Source organism: Diabrotica undecimpunctata, chromosome 5 (assembly GCF_040954645.1).
Source record: "Diabrotica undecimpunctata isolate CICGRU chromosome 5, icDiaUnde3, whole genome shotgun sequence".
NCBI lineage: Eukaryota > Metazoa > Arthropoda > Insecta > Coleoptera > Chrysomelidae > Diabrotica > Diabrotica undecimpunctata.
In genome coordinates this window covers 63,385,124-63,399,594 of record NC_092807.1, presented here as the reverse complement: position 1 = coordinate 63,399,594, position 14,471 = coordinate 63,385,124, and the positions used below count along the sequence as shown (strand labels likewise).

General features: G+C 36.9%; 1 protein-coding gene across 2 annotated transcripts in view; it reads left to right on the top strand.

The window, feature by feature from the left end:
* Positions 1-53: 53 nt before the first annotated feature.
* Positions 54-14,471, top strand: part of LOC140441353 (uncharacterized) — a 51,088-nt gene continuing 36,670 nt past the window's right edge. The window contains exons 1-2 of one of the 2 annotated variants that reach the window (XM_072532022.1): positions 54-160; positions 4,700-4,987. In XM_072532022.1, the coding sequence (XP_072388123.1) occupies positions 4,704-4,987 (284 nt within the window). In that variant the 5' untranslated portion in view covers positions 54-160; positions 4,700-4,703. Of the gene's footprint in view, positions 161-214; positions 410-4,699; positions 4,988-14,471 lie in introns of those variants that run through there. The other variant, XM_072532023.1, reaches the window with a different exon arrangement.

Here is a 14,471-nt window from a genome sequence, read left to right as displayed (position 1 = left end):
ATTTTTTATTTTAAATTAGTAAATTAAAATCTAGTGATGCGCGCCGCTGTGCTAATGATAGTTTTTGTGACATGCGCTGTGGTAAACGACGCGCCTAGAAAATAGGTAGCCTCCATTTTAAGTGTTCCTCTGATACAAAGGTTGTCAACTTTTCAGGGGCGTAAGTTATTAAATTATTTTTCTTTGCTTATTAATTTTAGTAAGATTTCTTTTAAGAGCAAGTTTATAACAAATTGCTGATGCATAATTAGCACGGTTGTAATCTTGCTAAAACATTAAACCCCAAAAGGCGACGTATGGTAACAAAAATGATTAGTGAACTTTCTCCAAAAATCGAAAACTTTTCGGTTTGTTATGAAATATTTTCTGCTATAAAACATTCTAATATTTGTTGAACAATGCCCTAGAAGTAAGAAAATTTATATTTGGAATAATCTAATATCACCTCTAGTGCCCACGTCATTAAATGTATACATATATTATTTTTTTATATATTTTAGTGGTTACGGTTAAAAAGTGTACAAAATAATAAATACATTTTTAGTGAGCATAAAAAGTATTACAGCAGGGTAATTTGAATAATAGATTCTTTTGTAGCTAAAGTTGCATATCAATAAGGCCACCCACCAGATTTAAATTAGGGTATCCATTACTTGTTTATTCCTTTTTTATTCAAAAATATGTAATAAAGAACTTTATACAATGGTTCAAATACAAAATTTGATGGAATTGTAACTAAGCTTTTCTAGACTGTTTTCCACTATCTATGCACTTTATAGAACATAAGGTTGTGAACAATGAACATCACCAAAACAAATTATAATGAGTAATTGTAATGTAGTTTTGTTTGATTTGTGCTGTAATAGATTTACTGAAATAAACGATATTTTTGAAGTAATAAACATTCTATGCTTAATTTAATTAATAGAGAATCCAGCAATAGTTTGTTTTGGTTTTTATTATTCCTATTTGCACTTTTGTTATTTTGATCTCAGCAGTTTTATTTTCTCATTGATACATGTGTTTTCTCTCTATACAGCTCTATTTTATAGCTGCATATTAATGTTTCTTTTATTTGTTATCTGATTGATAGAATGTCCTGTTTAAAGTCTTTTGATTTAGAAAATTGGTATATCATCATATGGCTCTACAGCCCAATTCGAGCCCTGGCCTTCCTTTAGCAAACCTCTCCATTCTGAACAGTCTGTAGCCATTTTTCTACACAAACAACTGCCAAGGAGATTTCTGGCATTCTCATCCACATCATCTATCATCTTCCCATTGCTTTCCAATAGGTCTCTTCCCCTACAGTCTTGCATTCAACAGGTTTTTTGGAAGCCTGTTTTCTTCCACCCTGTAGGCAGATATACTGAGATAAAGGTGGTTCTTTATATATTTCATAATTGTATCTGATTCTTCACCTGTTGTTCTGATTTATAGGACCTAGTGTTCATCTCAGTACCTTTCTTTCAAAGAATCTATGCGGTTTACAGTTTTTTGAGTCAACACCCAAGTTTCACATCCATAGCTCACTAGCAGTCAGATTATGGTCTTGTAAATTCGTTTCTTATTTTCTCATTAATACATGTGTTTTATTTCTATATAGCTCTATTTAATAGCTGCATATTAAAGTATTATTTTTTTTTATTTGTTATCTGATTGACAGAATGTCCTATCCAAGTCCTTTGATTTAGAAAATTGTTATATCCTTCAGTGTCATTCCATGAGCATCAGCAGCTTTGAGGGCATATGATTTAAAGATAAGTTGACAGCTTTAATTTGCTAATTTTATGTTTACAGAAGAAATTGGTCACAATTGTAATCATCTATTTTCTATTTATATATTCTCAACTAAATAAGAATGTACTTAAAAGCATTATATCATATCTCCAGATGTATTTTACAAATTAAATTAATTAGGTATACATGAAATTTTTTCTGTTGTAGTACCTACTTATATAGTTTTATTAATAATGTAACTTAAAAACAAGTTTTTTATAAACCAAATTAGAAGTCTTAATTTTATTCTCAAAGGTTGTGCATGTATCTCAATAATATAAGGAGAAAGTGAGCTAAATATGTATGAAATTAGAGAAAACACTGAAATTTAATGAGTTACAGATATGTGTAATTATCTAGTGCCTGAACCAGATATAATGTATATGTTACGAGCAAAGCCCGAAATTGAACAATCCTAGCATAGTACGAAAATTATTGTCCACTTCTAGCATTGTACCCTCAAACTGTACAATGTCCGAAATGATCAAAATTAAAAATGATTATCAAAACGTTCATCGATTCGAATCGAGTATTATTGACAAGCGACACACCAAATCAAAAATTGAACATTTCTTGTTTTGATATTTTCTGATATAAAAGGCTGTGTCAAACAAAAATATAAATAATAAGAATTTGTTCTGTACTAGAGTAATAATGTGAGTGAAACATTTTAAAGCTAAATACCAAAATATAGGGAAGATGTTTGTGAATCGATATCTGTCATATTTTCCCAAACTTTGACGAATGGCTACTTATTGAAATTCGAACATTGTACAGCAATTTTTTTATACAAAGTCCGACTATTATGTCTATTTCGGAGATTGTACAGTAAAGGGGTACAATGTTAGAAGTGGAAAAGATTTTCCGTACAATGTTAGGATTGTCCAATTTCGGACATTGCTCATAACATATACACTTAAAATTAAAAGCATATAAGAGCAAGAAAATATATATATTCTTTTACGATTTCTTGGACAGAGTATTATTTAAACTTTATTATTATAATAATGTAATTTATTTCATCAGTAAATGATAGAATTGGAAAGAGGAAGTTACTAATTAAGAAAATGTATTAGACCTTATCCCAGTGACTATCCAAGCTCTTATAGTCCTAAATTTTCATATAGCTTCAGGTTGGGATTATTCTTTTCCATTTAATATTTCTTCAGTGTAGACTCACTTTAATATGATTCCTTGATATATGTTAAATATGTAGTAGTGTCTTTAAGCTCCATCAAATAAAAAGAGAAGGAAAGAAGAAAGAACTGTAGCTATGGCCACTTGAAGAAATCAGCTGTTGCACAACACTAATGAGGAATAAATATCTTTAGTGAGGCTTTCATCAAAAACAGCCAATCAACTCTATCTAAAGAATATATGGATCTCAGCGCTAAATCCTCTCTTAAGGCATACTGAAAATTCACTAATTCACATCAATCGATAAAATCCCAGGAGGCAATTGAATGTTGTAAATAACACAGATATTAGAGGAAGATAGACAGTTACTTCAGTTTGATAATGTTAGTTGCAGTTATAGACATAAAGAAATAATTTCAGACCATGGCTTATAAACCATGAAAACTATGTACCATTACAAATATGTATATATTGTTAATGTAAATCAATAATTGACTGGGTATTTTGTTTTGTGATGGATGTCAAGGAGTTAGCTGCTGTTGTGTACTTAAGATTTTCGATGTATTTCTTGTTATCAGTGAGATCGACAAAAGGGCTATTTGAAACTTTTTATGACTATGTAAATATTTGATGATAATTGGTAATTCTGAAACTGGCAAGTCTGGTCATTCGGATATTACAAAATCTTGAATTTAACGAAAAAATTTTACAGGACTCTATATTCACTTTTCACCTACTCAGTCACTACTGGTAGCAATTGTGGTCGTAGTTCGAGTTCTATTTGATTTAATGTTAAAATTGGTCATGGTAGTTCTAGTGAACCATTGCCCTAAGCTGACAGATATATAATACTCTCTCACAATAAATATTTCAGACCACCTGGCTCACATACAGTTACACAAAATGGACCTATTACTTTAAAAATGTTTTTTAGTCATAAATATTATCCTATAAAAATCTCAACTTGTTTCAAATATTTTGTTCGAAATTAAAAACTTTCAATTTTGAATATGTGATGGATTCGATTACTTAATGGAAGTTTATTTTATCAAGCCATAAAACACTGAAAACTTTTGTTTTCAACACTTTCACCAATTTTATTATAATTTTCTATCACTAGAGCTGTTTCGGCAGAGTGCCTTTATCAAGTGAGCTATTTTTTTTATGCGTCTAACACTTTATAGTCTTTAACTAAATAAGTTAAGGAGGAGGAGAAACTATGGAAGTTAAGAAATTAAAAAATGCAGATATAATTCTGAATGACCAACTTGAGACAAACAGTTCTCCCCTCCTCAACTTATTTGGTTAAAGACTATAATGTGTTAGGGCGCATAACAAAAATAGCGCACTCTGCCGAAACAGTTCTAGTGATAGTAAATCATAATAAAATTTGTGGAAGTGGCGAAAACAAAAGTTTTCAGTGTTTTATTGCTTGATTCAATTTTGAAAGCACCTGGCTAAATTTTATACCCAAAAATTATCTTAGCCATTTTTAATTTTACTGAAAACATTTAAGGGTTTACAAAACTCCACTACCCTTCATACAGATTTGTTGACATAAAGAAGTTTTATACAATTTTTTATACTGTAGGTATACCTACTCAAAGTTATTTATCTCTGATCTAGTTTGCAGGAAGATGAATTGAATATTTTGCAATGACGCAAGATTCATCTTATGTGTGTTCATACAGTTGTCCGAGAAAATTTATTGTAAAATTTTAAGATATACAACTTTATCAAATTTTTGATTACGTTTTTCTTAATTTATACTTATTTTATGCAGAGCCATGGATCAGCAACCGCTGTCCACCGCTGTAGTAAAATCAGAGGTAAAATCTGAATATTCTGAAGAAGATGCAGAACTTCCACAAACAAATATAATAGAAATAGAAAGAACAAATGAGGAAAACGGAGAGGTGCAAACTGTTGTGCTTCAAAATATACAAATAGAGGATAGTGGGGAAGACCAGTTAGCTTTTATTGGAAAAATTATTTCCCAAACCAATTCTAATGGAAACTTTCAGATTAATTCTTTAGATGAAAATAGCGTAATCCGCACATATATTATAAAGTAAGTTTCTTTAGTATTATGTGAATCTTAGTTCACTTTATTAATTAGTAGATAATATGTATACAGTGAGCTGTTTCCAAATAGACGGAGATTACTGGAAAACGGCTACTGATTTTCGAAATATTTGTTTTGTTCAATATTCCTTATATTTTAAAGTAATTTACCCTTAATTATTATTATACAAAGCTTATATCAACGAATATAAAGGCATATAGGAGAACATTTTTTAAATGGGTGATTTGGTCACAGTTATTATAGTGCAAAACACTTCAGAGGGCGACTGCACAAACTCAATCCAAGGGCCATGGCCGCCGGCTTAAAACCAATGACGTAACTATTATACTATAATAAATATATGTATACGTCACTACTTAAAACTATATTATGTTAGATAGAGTTGGGGGGAAGTGGGACAGGAGTACAAACGGATCTATATAACTTTTGCATCCACACTTAATAAAATTTCGATGTCATTGATTTTCAAACTGTGTTTTTTTTTTTGTTTTTTCACATTAAAATCTTTATTTTTATTATAGTAAATGGTTACAATTTTAAAACATAAAAAGGTATGAAAATTTCAATATTAAAAGTATTTATTTTTTTTTATTACATGTAAATAAAATTTTATAACTTTGAATTAAAAATAGGTCCCACTCACCTGATCTTTTGGAGAAATTAAATTTTGGTCTGACTTCCGTCCTTTGATTTGCAAAAGTGTCATTACACCGGGGTACTTTCCTGTTGAAATTTCTCACTATTTCAGGATAATTATCTTCAAACGTTGACATGACAACCTCTTGAAATTGTTCATGTCTAAGTCCAAAAAATAAGAAGATAAGTCGTAAAAAAATTAAGTATAAAACATACTCTTATATACGTAAATAGAGGACAAACATGTATAAAATTCGCAACTACCCAGTCGTGTCGATGATGCAAAAATTCCTCTACGGAGTAGAACACTTGATCCAATAAATGTTTTTTGAGCCGCTTTTGAAAATGTTTTAGACTATTAATAGTCGAAAAAAAACAGACAACAATTTACGTATAACTGAAGGCGACGTAAGAATTCGATACTTCCTGAAAGTATACATATACCAAAAATTTATCTAATGATTTATTTCTGCAAAACAAAAATGCGTAAACTTTCAGATCCTTGTCTCCAACCAATAATGTTCTGCTCAATAATGGAATATACGGAGATCAATATTCTAATATGTCATGTCAATATAGCAAAATGAGTTTTGTTTAACTGTTGCATGTATAGTCTAATTATGTTCTCTGAAGTTCAGATTAGCGTATGCCATGCTGAGTCGATCTCCACATCTCTGCTACCTATTTTAATTTGAAAAGAAGTTTAGGTGAGTCCTTTCCAAATCTACCCTAAACTATTTCTATCACACCAATTTTTGGCCTGTTGCTTTGGATCTTGGCCTGCTGCAAGATTCATCGCTTCTTTTCGGTTTCTAGCGACCTGTTACCATCTTCTGATTTTTAATATCCGGTCTCAATTCCATCTAACCACCTAATTCGTGGTCGGCCACAGCTCTTCGTGTTCCTGTTGTTAGCTTTTGTTATCTTCTGCCCAACTCAGATATTGGCAGAACATCTCGCTTTATCCTTAAAACCATTAGCCGAAAAGGCCTCTTCCTTTGTCAAAAACTCTTTTCATTTCATTGATCTTCTGAAAAACATTTCTATTTCACCCTCAGATATACTAGTTAGTTTTGACATTGTTTCTTTTAGTCACCAACATTCCCATCGATGAAACCATTTCCATCTTGGACTCTAAACATCAAATCCTCCAAGACACATTATCTCTTATAAAACACCGCATGTCTAATACATATTTTTCATTGCAAAATCATTTCTATCGTCAAATTAAAGGTGCCCCAATGGGATCTCCCCTCTCTCCCGTAATAGCTGATATCTACATGGAACATTTCGAAACAGCAGTCCTGTGCTCATCAAATCTCAAACCCACCTGCAGATACCTACGTTAATGACACCTTTGTCATTTGGCCCCATAGTAAAGACACATTAGATCTCTTCTTCTCCCACCTGAATGGAATACATCCTTTGCCATTCCTTGATGTTCTTATTCAGAAAACCCACCTCACAGTTTCTCCTATTCCGTGTACCGGAAGCCCACTCATACAAACCGTTATCTCAATGCCCAGTCACATCATCACCCCGCCCAACTCAATTCAGTTATCAACACACTTATTTCTCGTTCCATAAGACTTAGCGACAACAATCGCAGGTCATCCGAAATCAATTCAATAAAGCAAACACTCTTACAAAACGGCTACCACAAAACCCAGATCAATAGGAGCATTCAAAAACATCTAAACCCCATTCCATCCAAAAAAGAAACATTGTCGCCGGATCAACCCAAAATCTTTCTTCATTTTATTAAAGGTGTCACTGACAAGATCAGTAGAACTCTTATCCCTCTAAACATCTTCACTGCATCTCCAAGTTGTCCAATCTCGTCAGATCCGTAAAAGACCAAATCCCCAATGAAGATCATGGTGTCTACGAGATACCTTGTTTCAGTTACCCACGTACATACATAGGACAGACAAACCGAAGAATCCATAACCGTATTTACGAACATTTTCTATCAGTCAAACATTCCGATATTACTTCAGCTCTACCCAACATCATATTCAGACAGGCCACCAAATTGATTTCGAAAAAGCAAAAACCATCGCTCCCATCCGCTCCTTAAAATCGAGAATCATTCGAGAAGCCATCGAAATTTAAAAACGGCCTAACAGCTTAAATACGCGCGATGACGCTAAACGACTGCCGGCAACATGGCGACCGCTACTTTAGCAACCCCCCACCTCAAACCACACCGCTAAGGCCATGTCAGCTCAGACCACGTCAGCGCATACCGTTCCCGCGCATACTGATAGTATAAAAGCAGCCACACAGGGTAAGATCGGTCGTCACTCGACACAGGAGTAGGCAGATTGAGACCTCAGTGCCGTTAGATGGTTTTTGTATTTATACAGAACACGATACTGGTACGTCACGAGTGAGGGGAGTAGGCAGATTGAGACCCCGAACTCGAACGGAACCGTATCTATCTTGAAAAATGGCTCCAAAATGAGTGCTGAAACGTCGAGCTTTAAATTTATATATATATATATATATATATATATATATATATATATATATATATATTGTTACGTAAAAATATGAGTCATAGTTTTAACCTTTAAAACATGTTTTTAATCTAATATGTTGTAGAGTTTACGAGAGGCCTCGATTTACCTGAGCGACCTTCCAGAACCGATATGAGGGAAATCCAGTTTGCCTTTACCGTTTCGCCATCGAAGGTTTTAGACTATTCGAGATAACGGCACTGGTATATAATAACGGAACTTTATTTGGAAGGGACAGTTAATAAAGAAGATTCGCGCTCGCGATATTATTATTGTTACGCTCGCCTACTAATAAATTATTGTATATTTAGTGATAAATAAACTTATATAAATTATCGTGCCTTTTAATAAATTAAAGTAGGAACAATATAATAAATTAGTAAAGACATTATAAATTAAAGACATAACAATTAATAAATTCCCAACAGTGGTGCAGAAGTGTGATATAAAATAAATTGTGAAAATGGCTACGATTTATGAGCTGACAGTGACTAATTTAAGAAGACATCTTGAAGACAGAGAATTAGCTTCTACCGGAAAAAAGGCTGAGTTAGTCCAACGACTAAAGAACGCTTTGCTAGAAGAAGGACTAGATCCAGAGACTTATATATTTGAAGATGCTGTCCTCTCGTCGATTTCGAAAGTTTCTGGTGACATCGCATCATTAGAGAACAAAGTTTCTGACGATATTTCGAAAGTTTCTTCTGATGTAGCCAAAGTTTCTGGTGACATCGCGTCATTAGAAAACAAAGTTTCTAACGAGATTTCGTCCCTGGAAAGCAAAGTTTCTGCTAACATCTCTTCGGAAATCTCTAAAGTCACTTCTGAGATGTCTGCCCTCGACGATAGAATATCTTCGTTAAAAAACCAAGTTGCTGCCGATATGTCGGCCTTCGAAGAAAAGATGAAAGAGATGGAAAAGAAGCTGGAGGAAACAGGGACAGCAGAGAGAGGAAACAATCCAATTACAGCAGAGATAAAAGAAGACGAGACGAAATGTAAGTTGGAAACACGGCCGAAATTTGAAGGAAGTGGAAGTTCTGTGCATGTCAAAGTCCCAACTTTCGACGGAAAATCGTCATGGAACAACTACATGAAACAGTTCGAATCAGCTGCAAGAGCGAATGGATGGTCTGAAAAAGAAAAGGCTGTAAACCTGACTATCGCTCTTCGAGGAGATGCCTTAGATGTGCTTCAGACCATAGCCGTAGAGGAGACCGATGATTTCGAACAACTGAAGAAGAGGTTAAATATGCGATATGGCCACGAACATTTGGAGCATGTATATCAGTCGCAGCTTAAAAATCGTAGACAGAAGAAAGATGAGGCTCTTCAAGAATATGAAGTAGATATTGCCAGATTAGTACGATATGCTTATCCAACAGCTCCCGAAGACATGATGGAAAAGTTGGCCGTTCAAACGTTTATTGATGGTCTTCGTGATCATGAAATGCAGAGAACACTACGATTAGCTCGTCACAAGACGCTGGTTGATGTCTTATCCGCCGCCCTCGAATATGAGTCAGCTACGCAGGCCTCTGGCGGTTACAGTAAAGTTAGGACTGTAAAAGAGGAAGAAGATGAAGATAAACTTGACCAGCTCGTTAATATGATAAAAAGCATGACATACAAGAAAACGAAGACCATCAGATGCTGGAATTGTGGCGAAATAGGACACGTACGAAGCTCCTGTAAGCACCCTAGGTACGACGCAAATCAAGAAACTCACCATCAGGAAAACTAGAACGGGTCAGCCTTAGGGGGGCAGCTTCGACCCAGAACTTTTCCAAAGACCCTCTCATACTAATAGCTTCTTTGAAATGTCGTGAAGATAGTGTATATGTAGATGGAGACATAAATGGTAAAAAGCATACGTTGTTGGTGGATACCGGAGCGACCAGAACCATTATACGCCCGACAGTTATAAACAGCCGAAAGAAACTGTTACCAACGAGGTTACGACTTCGGACCGCTACAGGTGAAAATGCCAACATTCATGGAGAAATCCAGGTACAATTGGGAATTGGGGCAGAAAAGTTTGTCCATACTGTTATAGTTGCTGACATCGAAGAGGATGTTATATTAGGAATGGACGTAATGAATATGCATGGATTCCAATTGGATTTTAAGAATAAGGTAATCAAAGTTGGCAACGAGGAGGTATTTCTCCATCCACATAATGACAACACTGTGCAAGCAGCCATTACAGAAGATACAGTCGTGCCTGCGAGAAGCGAAACGATCATAGTAGCGCGACTACAGGGAATTGTAGACGAAGGGAGACCTGTTATGATGGAGCCTTGGAACCACGACGATGAGGTTGGCCGTGGAATCATAATTGGAAAGGAATTGGTGATTTCGGCTAAAGAAATTCCTGTGAGACTTATCAATGTCAACGACTACCCAGTGACCATAAAGAAAGAGACAAAAGTAGGAACTTGTGTACCTGTGACATCCATAATTCGTCAGGCGACAACATCTGATAATTCCAACGACAAATTCGACCAAATGGTTGCAGTTGCAGGACAGTCTCTAAATCAGATGGAGAAAAGGAAATTAAGGGAATTTCTTCGGCAGTATCGTGATATTTTCGTACCGAAAGGAGGAAAGACGGGAAGAACTACCGTTGTTAAGCATAAAATTGATACTGGTAATGCTAAGCCAATTCGTCAAACAGCTCGACGATTACCACAGGCGAAGAGAGAGGAAGCTGAAACGATTGTTCAGGAAATGAAGAAAGACGGGGTGATAGAACCTTCTACGAGTCCATGGGTCTCTCCGGTGGTCCTGGTTAAGAAGAAAGACGGAACGACGAGGTTCTGTGTGGATTACCGTTTGTTGAACAACGTTACCAAGAAAGATAGTTATCCTCTGCCTCGGATCGATGACACATTGGACACATTGGCTGGAAGTAAATTGTTTTCTACTTTGGATTTGAAGTCTGGATACTGGCAGGTAGAAATGGACCCAGTAGATAAAGAAAAGACAGCCTTCACCACAGGATCTGGATTGTGGCAATTCAATGTTATGCCATTTGGACTCTGTAATGCTCCTGCGACATTTGAGAGGCTTATGGAAAATGTGTTGAGAGGGTTATCTTGGAAAACATGCCTGGTTTATTTAGATGACATAATCGTCTTGGGGGAGACATTCGAAGATCATTTGAGGAATTTAGAAAACGTTTTTAATCGACTTAAAGCTGCCCAATTGATGCTAAACCCCAAGAAGTGCCAGCTATTTCAAGGTAAAGTCAATTATCTGGGTCATATAGTCAGTAAAGAAGGAGTGGCCGTGGATAAGGGAAAAATCGATTCCATTAAGGAATGGCCAAAACCAACTGACAAACATCAAGTGAGAAGTTTTCTTGGACTATGTACTTACTACCGGAGGTTTATTAAGAAGTTTGCAGATATCGCTAAGCCATTAACGCGACTTACAGAGGAAGCAAGAGAATACCGCTGGGATATAGACTGCCAAAATGCCTTTGAAACGTTGAAAAAGCATTTAATAACAGCACCAATTTTAGGGTATCCACTGCCAGAAGGAGAGTTCATCTTAGATACGGATGCAAGTAATGTGGGAATTGGAGGAGTGCTGTCTCAGATTCAAGGAGGACAGGAACGAGTCCTCGGATATTTTAGTAAAGTTCTTTCAAAACCTGAGCGGAATTATTGCGTCACGAGAAGAGAACTTCTAGCAGTAGTTAAATCAGTAGAGCACTTCTATCAATACCTCTATGGCAGAAAGTTTCTAATCCGAACCGACCATGCCGCCCTTAAGTGGTTGATGCAGTTCAAGAATCCAGAGGGTCAGATAGCCAGGTGGATCGAACGACTCCAAGAATACGATTTTAAGATTGAGCACCGGGCCGGAGTTAGCCACAGAAACGCTGATTCTCTTTCCAGAAGGCCATGCCCAGCAGAGTGTTCCCACTGCAACAAAACGGAATCCAAGGAAGCAGCAGTGCTAAGAACGACGATTGTCAACGACGACTGGACGCCTACTAAAATCAGGGAAGAACAAGAGAGAGATCCAGTTATACAGAAAATCCGAAAATGGAAAGAGGAAAACCGTCGACCACCTTGGCAGGAAATATCAAACCTATGCTCAGTAGTTAAGACGTATTGGGCCCAGTGGGACTCATTTATCATCGAAGATGGCTTGCTCAAACGAGTCCTGGAAAATGATGACGGTTCAGAGAAGAGAAGACAGTTGGTGATCCCAAAGAGCAGAATAGCTAAGTACTTCGTCAGTTACACGACAGTCCATCGGGAGGGCATTTTGGTGTAAGAAAAACCCTTCAGCGAATTCGGGAACGGTTTTATTGGATGAACAGTTCCGACGACGTAAAAGACTGGTGTAAGAAATGTACTATTTGTGCTACGAGTAACGGGCCTCACCGAAAAAGGAGAGCTCCTATGAGACAATATAATGTTGGAAGCCCGTTTGAAAGAATAGCTTTGGACATCGCTGGGCCATTTCCAGAAAGTGAAAATGGAGGCAAGTACATGCTGGTAGTAATGGATTACTTTACTAAGTGGGTCGAGATTTACGCACTTCCCGACCAGAAGGCCGCCACCGTTGCAGATAAGTTGATCCAAGAATATATCAGCCGATTTGGAGTGCCTTTGGAGATACATAGTGACCAAGGCAGGAACTTCGAAAGCGATCTATTCCAAGGAATATGTGATAGACTAGGCATGAAGAAAACAAGAACTACCGCGTATCATCCGCAATCGGATGGTATGGTAGAACGAATGAATAGGACAGTTGGCAAGTATTTGACAAAGATGGTGTCCGATCATCAGCGAGACTGGGACCAATACCTTCCGTTCTTCACAATGGCCTACAGATCTGCTGTTAACGAATCAACAGGCCAGACACCAGCCAAAGTCCTATTCGGACGCGAAATGCGACTACCTTGTGATCTCGAGTTTGGATGTAAACCTGGAGAAGATGTAGCAGGTGAAGATTATGTGATCGAATTACGAAGAAGAATGGACGATGTACATGAGTTGGTCCGTTCCCACCTTCAGATCGCTAGCGACAGAATGAAGAAACGGTACGATACACAAGCCGAAAAGGGTTGCTTTAAGAAGAACGACAAAGTATGGCTGTATAATCCCAAGAAGCGAAAAGGTTGTTCTCCCAAATTGCAGCAGTTTTGGGAAGGTCCATACCTCATTATGGAGAAGATCAACGATGTCATCTACCGAATAAGCAAGATTCCGAGGGGAAAGCCGATGATAGTACACCATAACCGGTTGGCGTCTTTCGAAGGTGACCACAACGTAGATGAAGAAGTGGAAGTAAACCAAATCCACGATGTGTCTGACCTCACGTTTGAGGAATTCATGGGTGCCTATGGAGGTACCGGTAAAGCGAGACATGGTGTTACCACTGAAGAAAAGCAAGATCTACTCGAGCTCCCCGATGACTACTCGCTGGCCCTTACCATCCCGGCCAGTATCAAAGACGCACCAGGGTTGGCATCCGTCTTTCGAAGGAAGTTTGGTCGAGTTGCAGAACTTCAATGCCAAGTGCCAGCTCCCGGTAAAACCTTGAAACTCCAAGATGCATCACGTTACCTTTTCTACCTGGTAACAAAAGACACTGCCCGTGACCAACCTACCTACCGAGATGTATGGGAAGCCTTACTTCAATTGAGAGGGCACGTACTAGAGTCCGACGTGCAAAAGTTAGCCATGCCAAAGTTGGAGTGCCGCCAATTAGATTGGAGGGTTATCCGAAATATGGTGGAGGAGATCTTTAAAGACACCGAAGTCCAGGTATTAGTCTGTTGCAATCCGCATATTTACTGGTGCGGAGAGAAAACCGTCCCTTGTCATTTTTATACAACTGGAAGTTGTAAAAGAGGGTCCAGTTGCCGATACCAGCATACCGTTCCAGTTCTAGTCCCAACAAGGTTCCAGGAGGAACCATCTTTTGAGAGGGGGGCAATGTTACGTAAAAATATGAGTCATAGTTTTAACCTTTAAAACATGTTTTTAATCTAATATGTTGTAGAGTTTACGAGAGGCCTCGATTTACCTGAGCGACCTTCCAGAACCGATATGAGGGAAATCCAGTTTGCCTTTACCGTTTCGCCATCGAAGGTTTTAGACTATTCGAGATAACGGCACTGGTATATAATAACGGAACTTTATTTGGAAGGGACAGTTAATAAAGAAGATTCGCGCTCGCGATATTATTATTGTTACGCTCGCCTACTAATAAATTATTGTATATTTAGTGATAAATAAACTTATATAAATTATCGTGCCTTTTAATAAATTAAAGTAGGAACAATA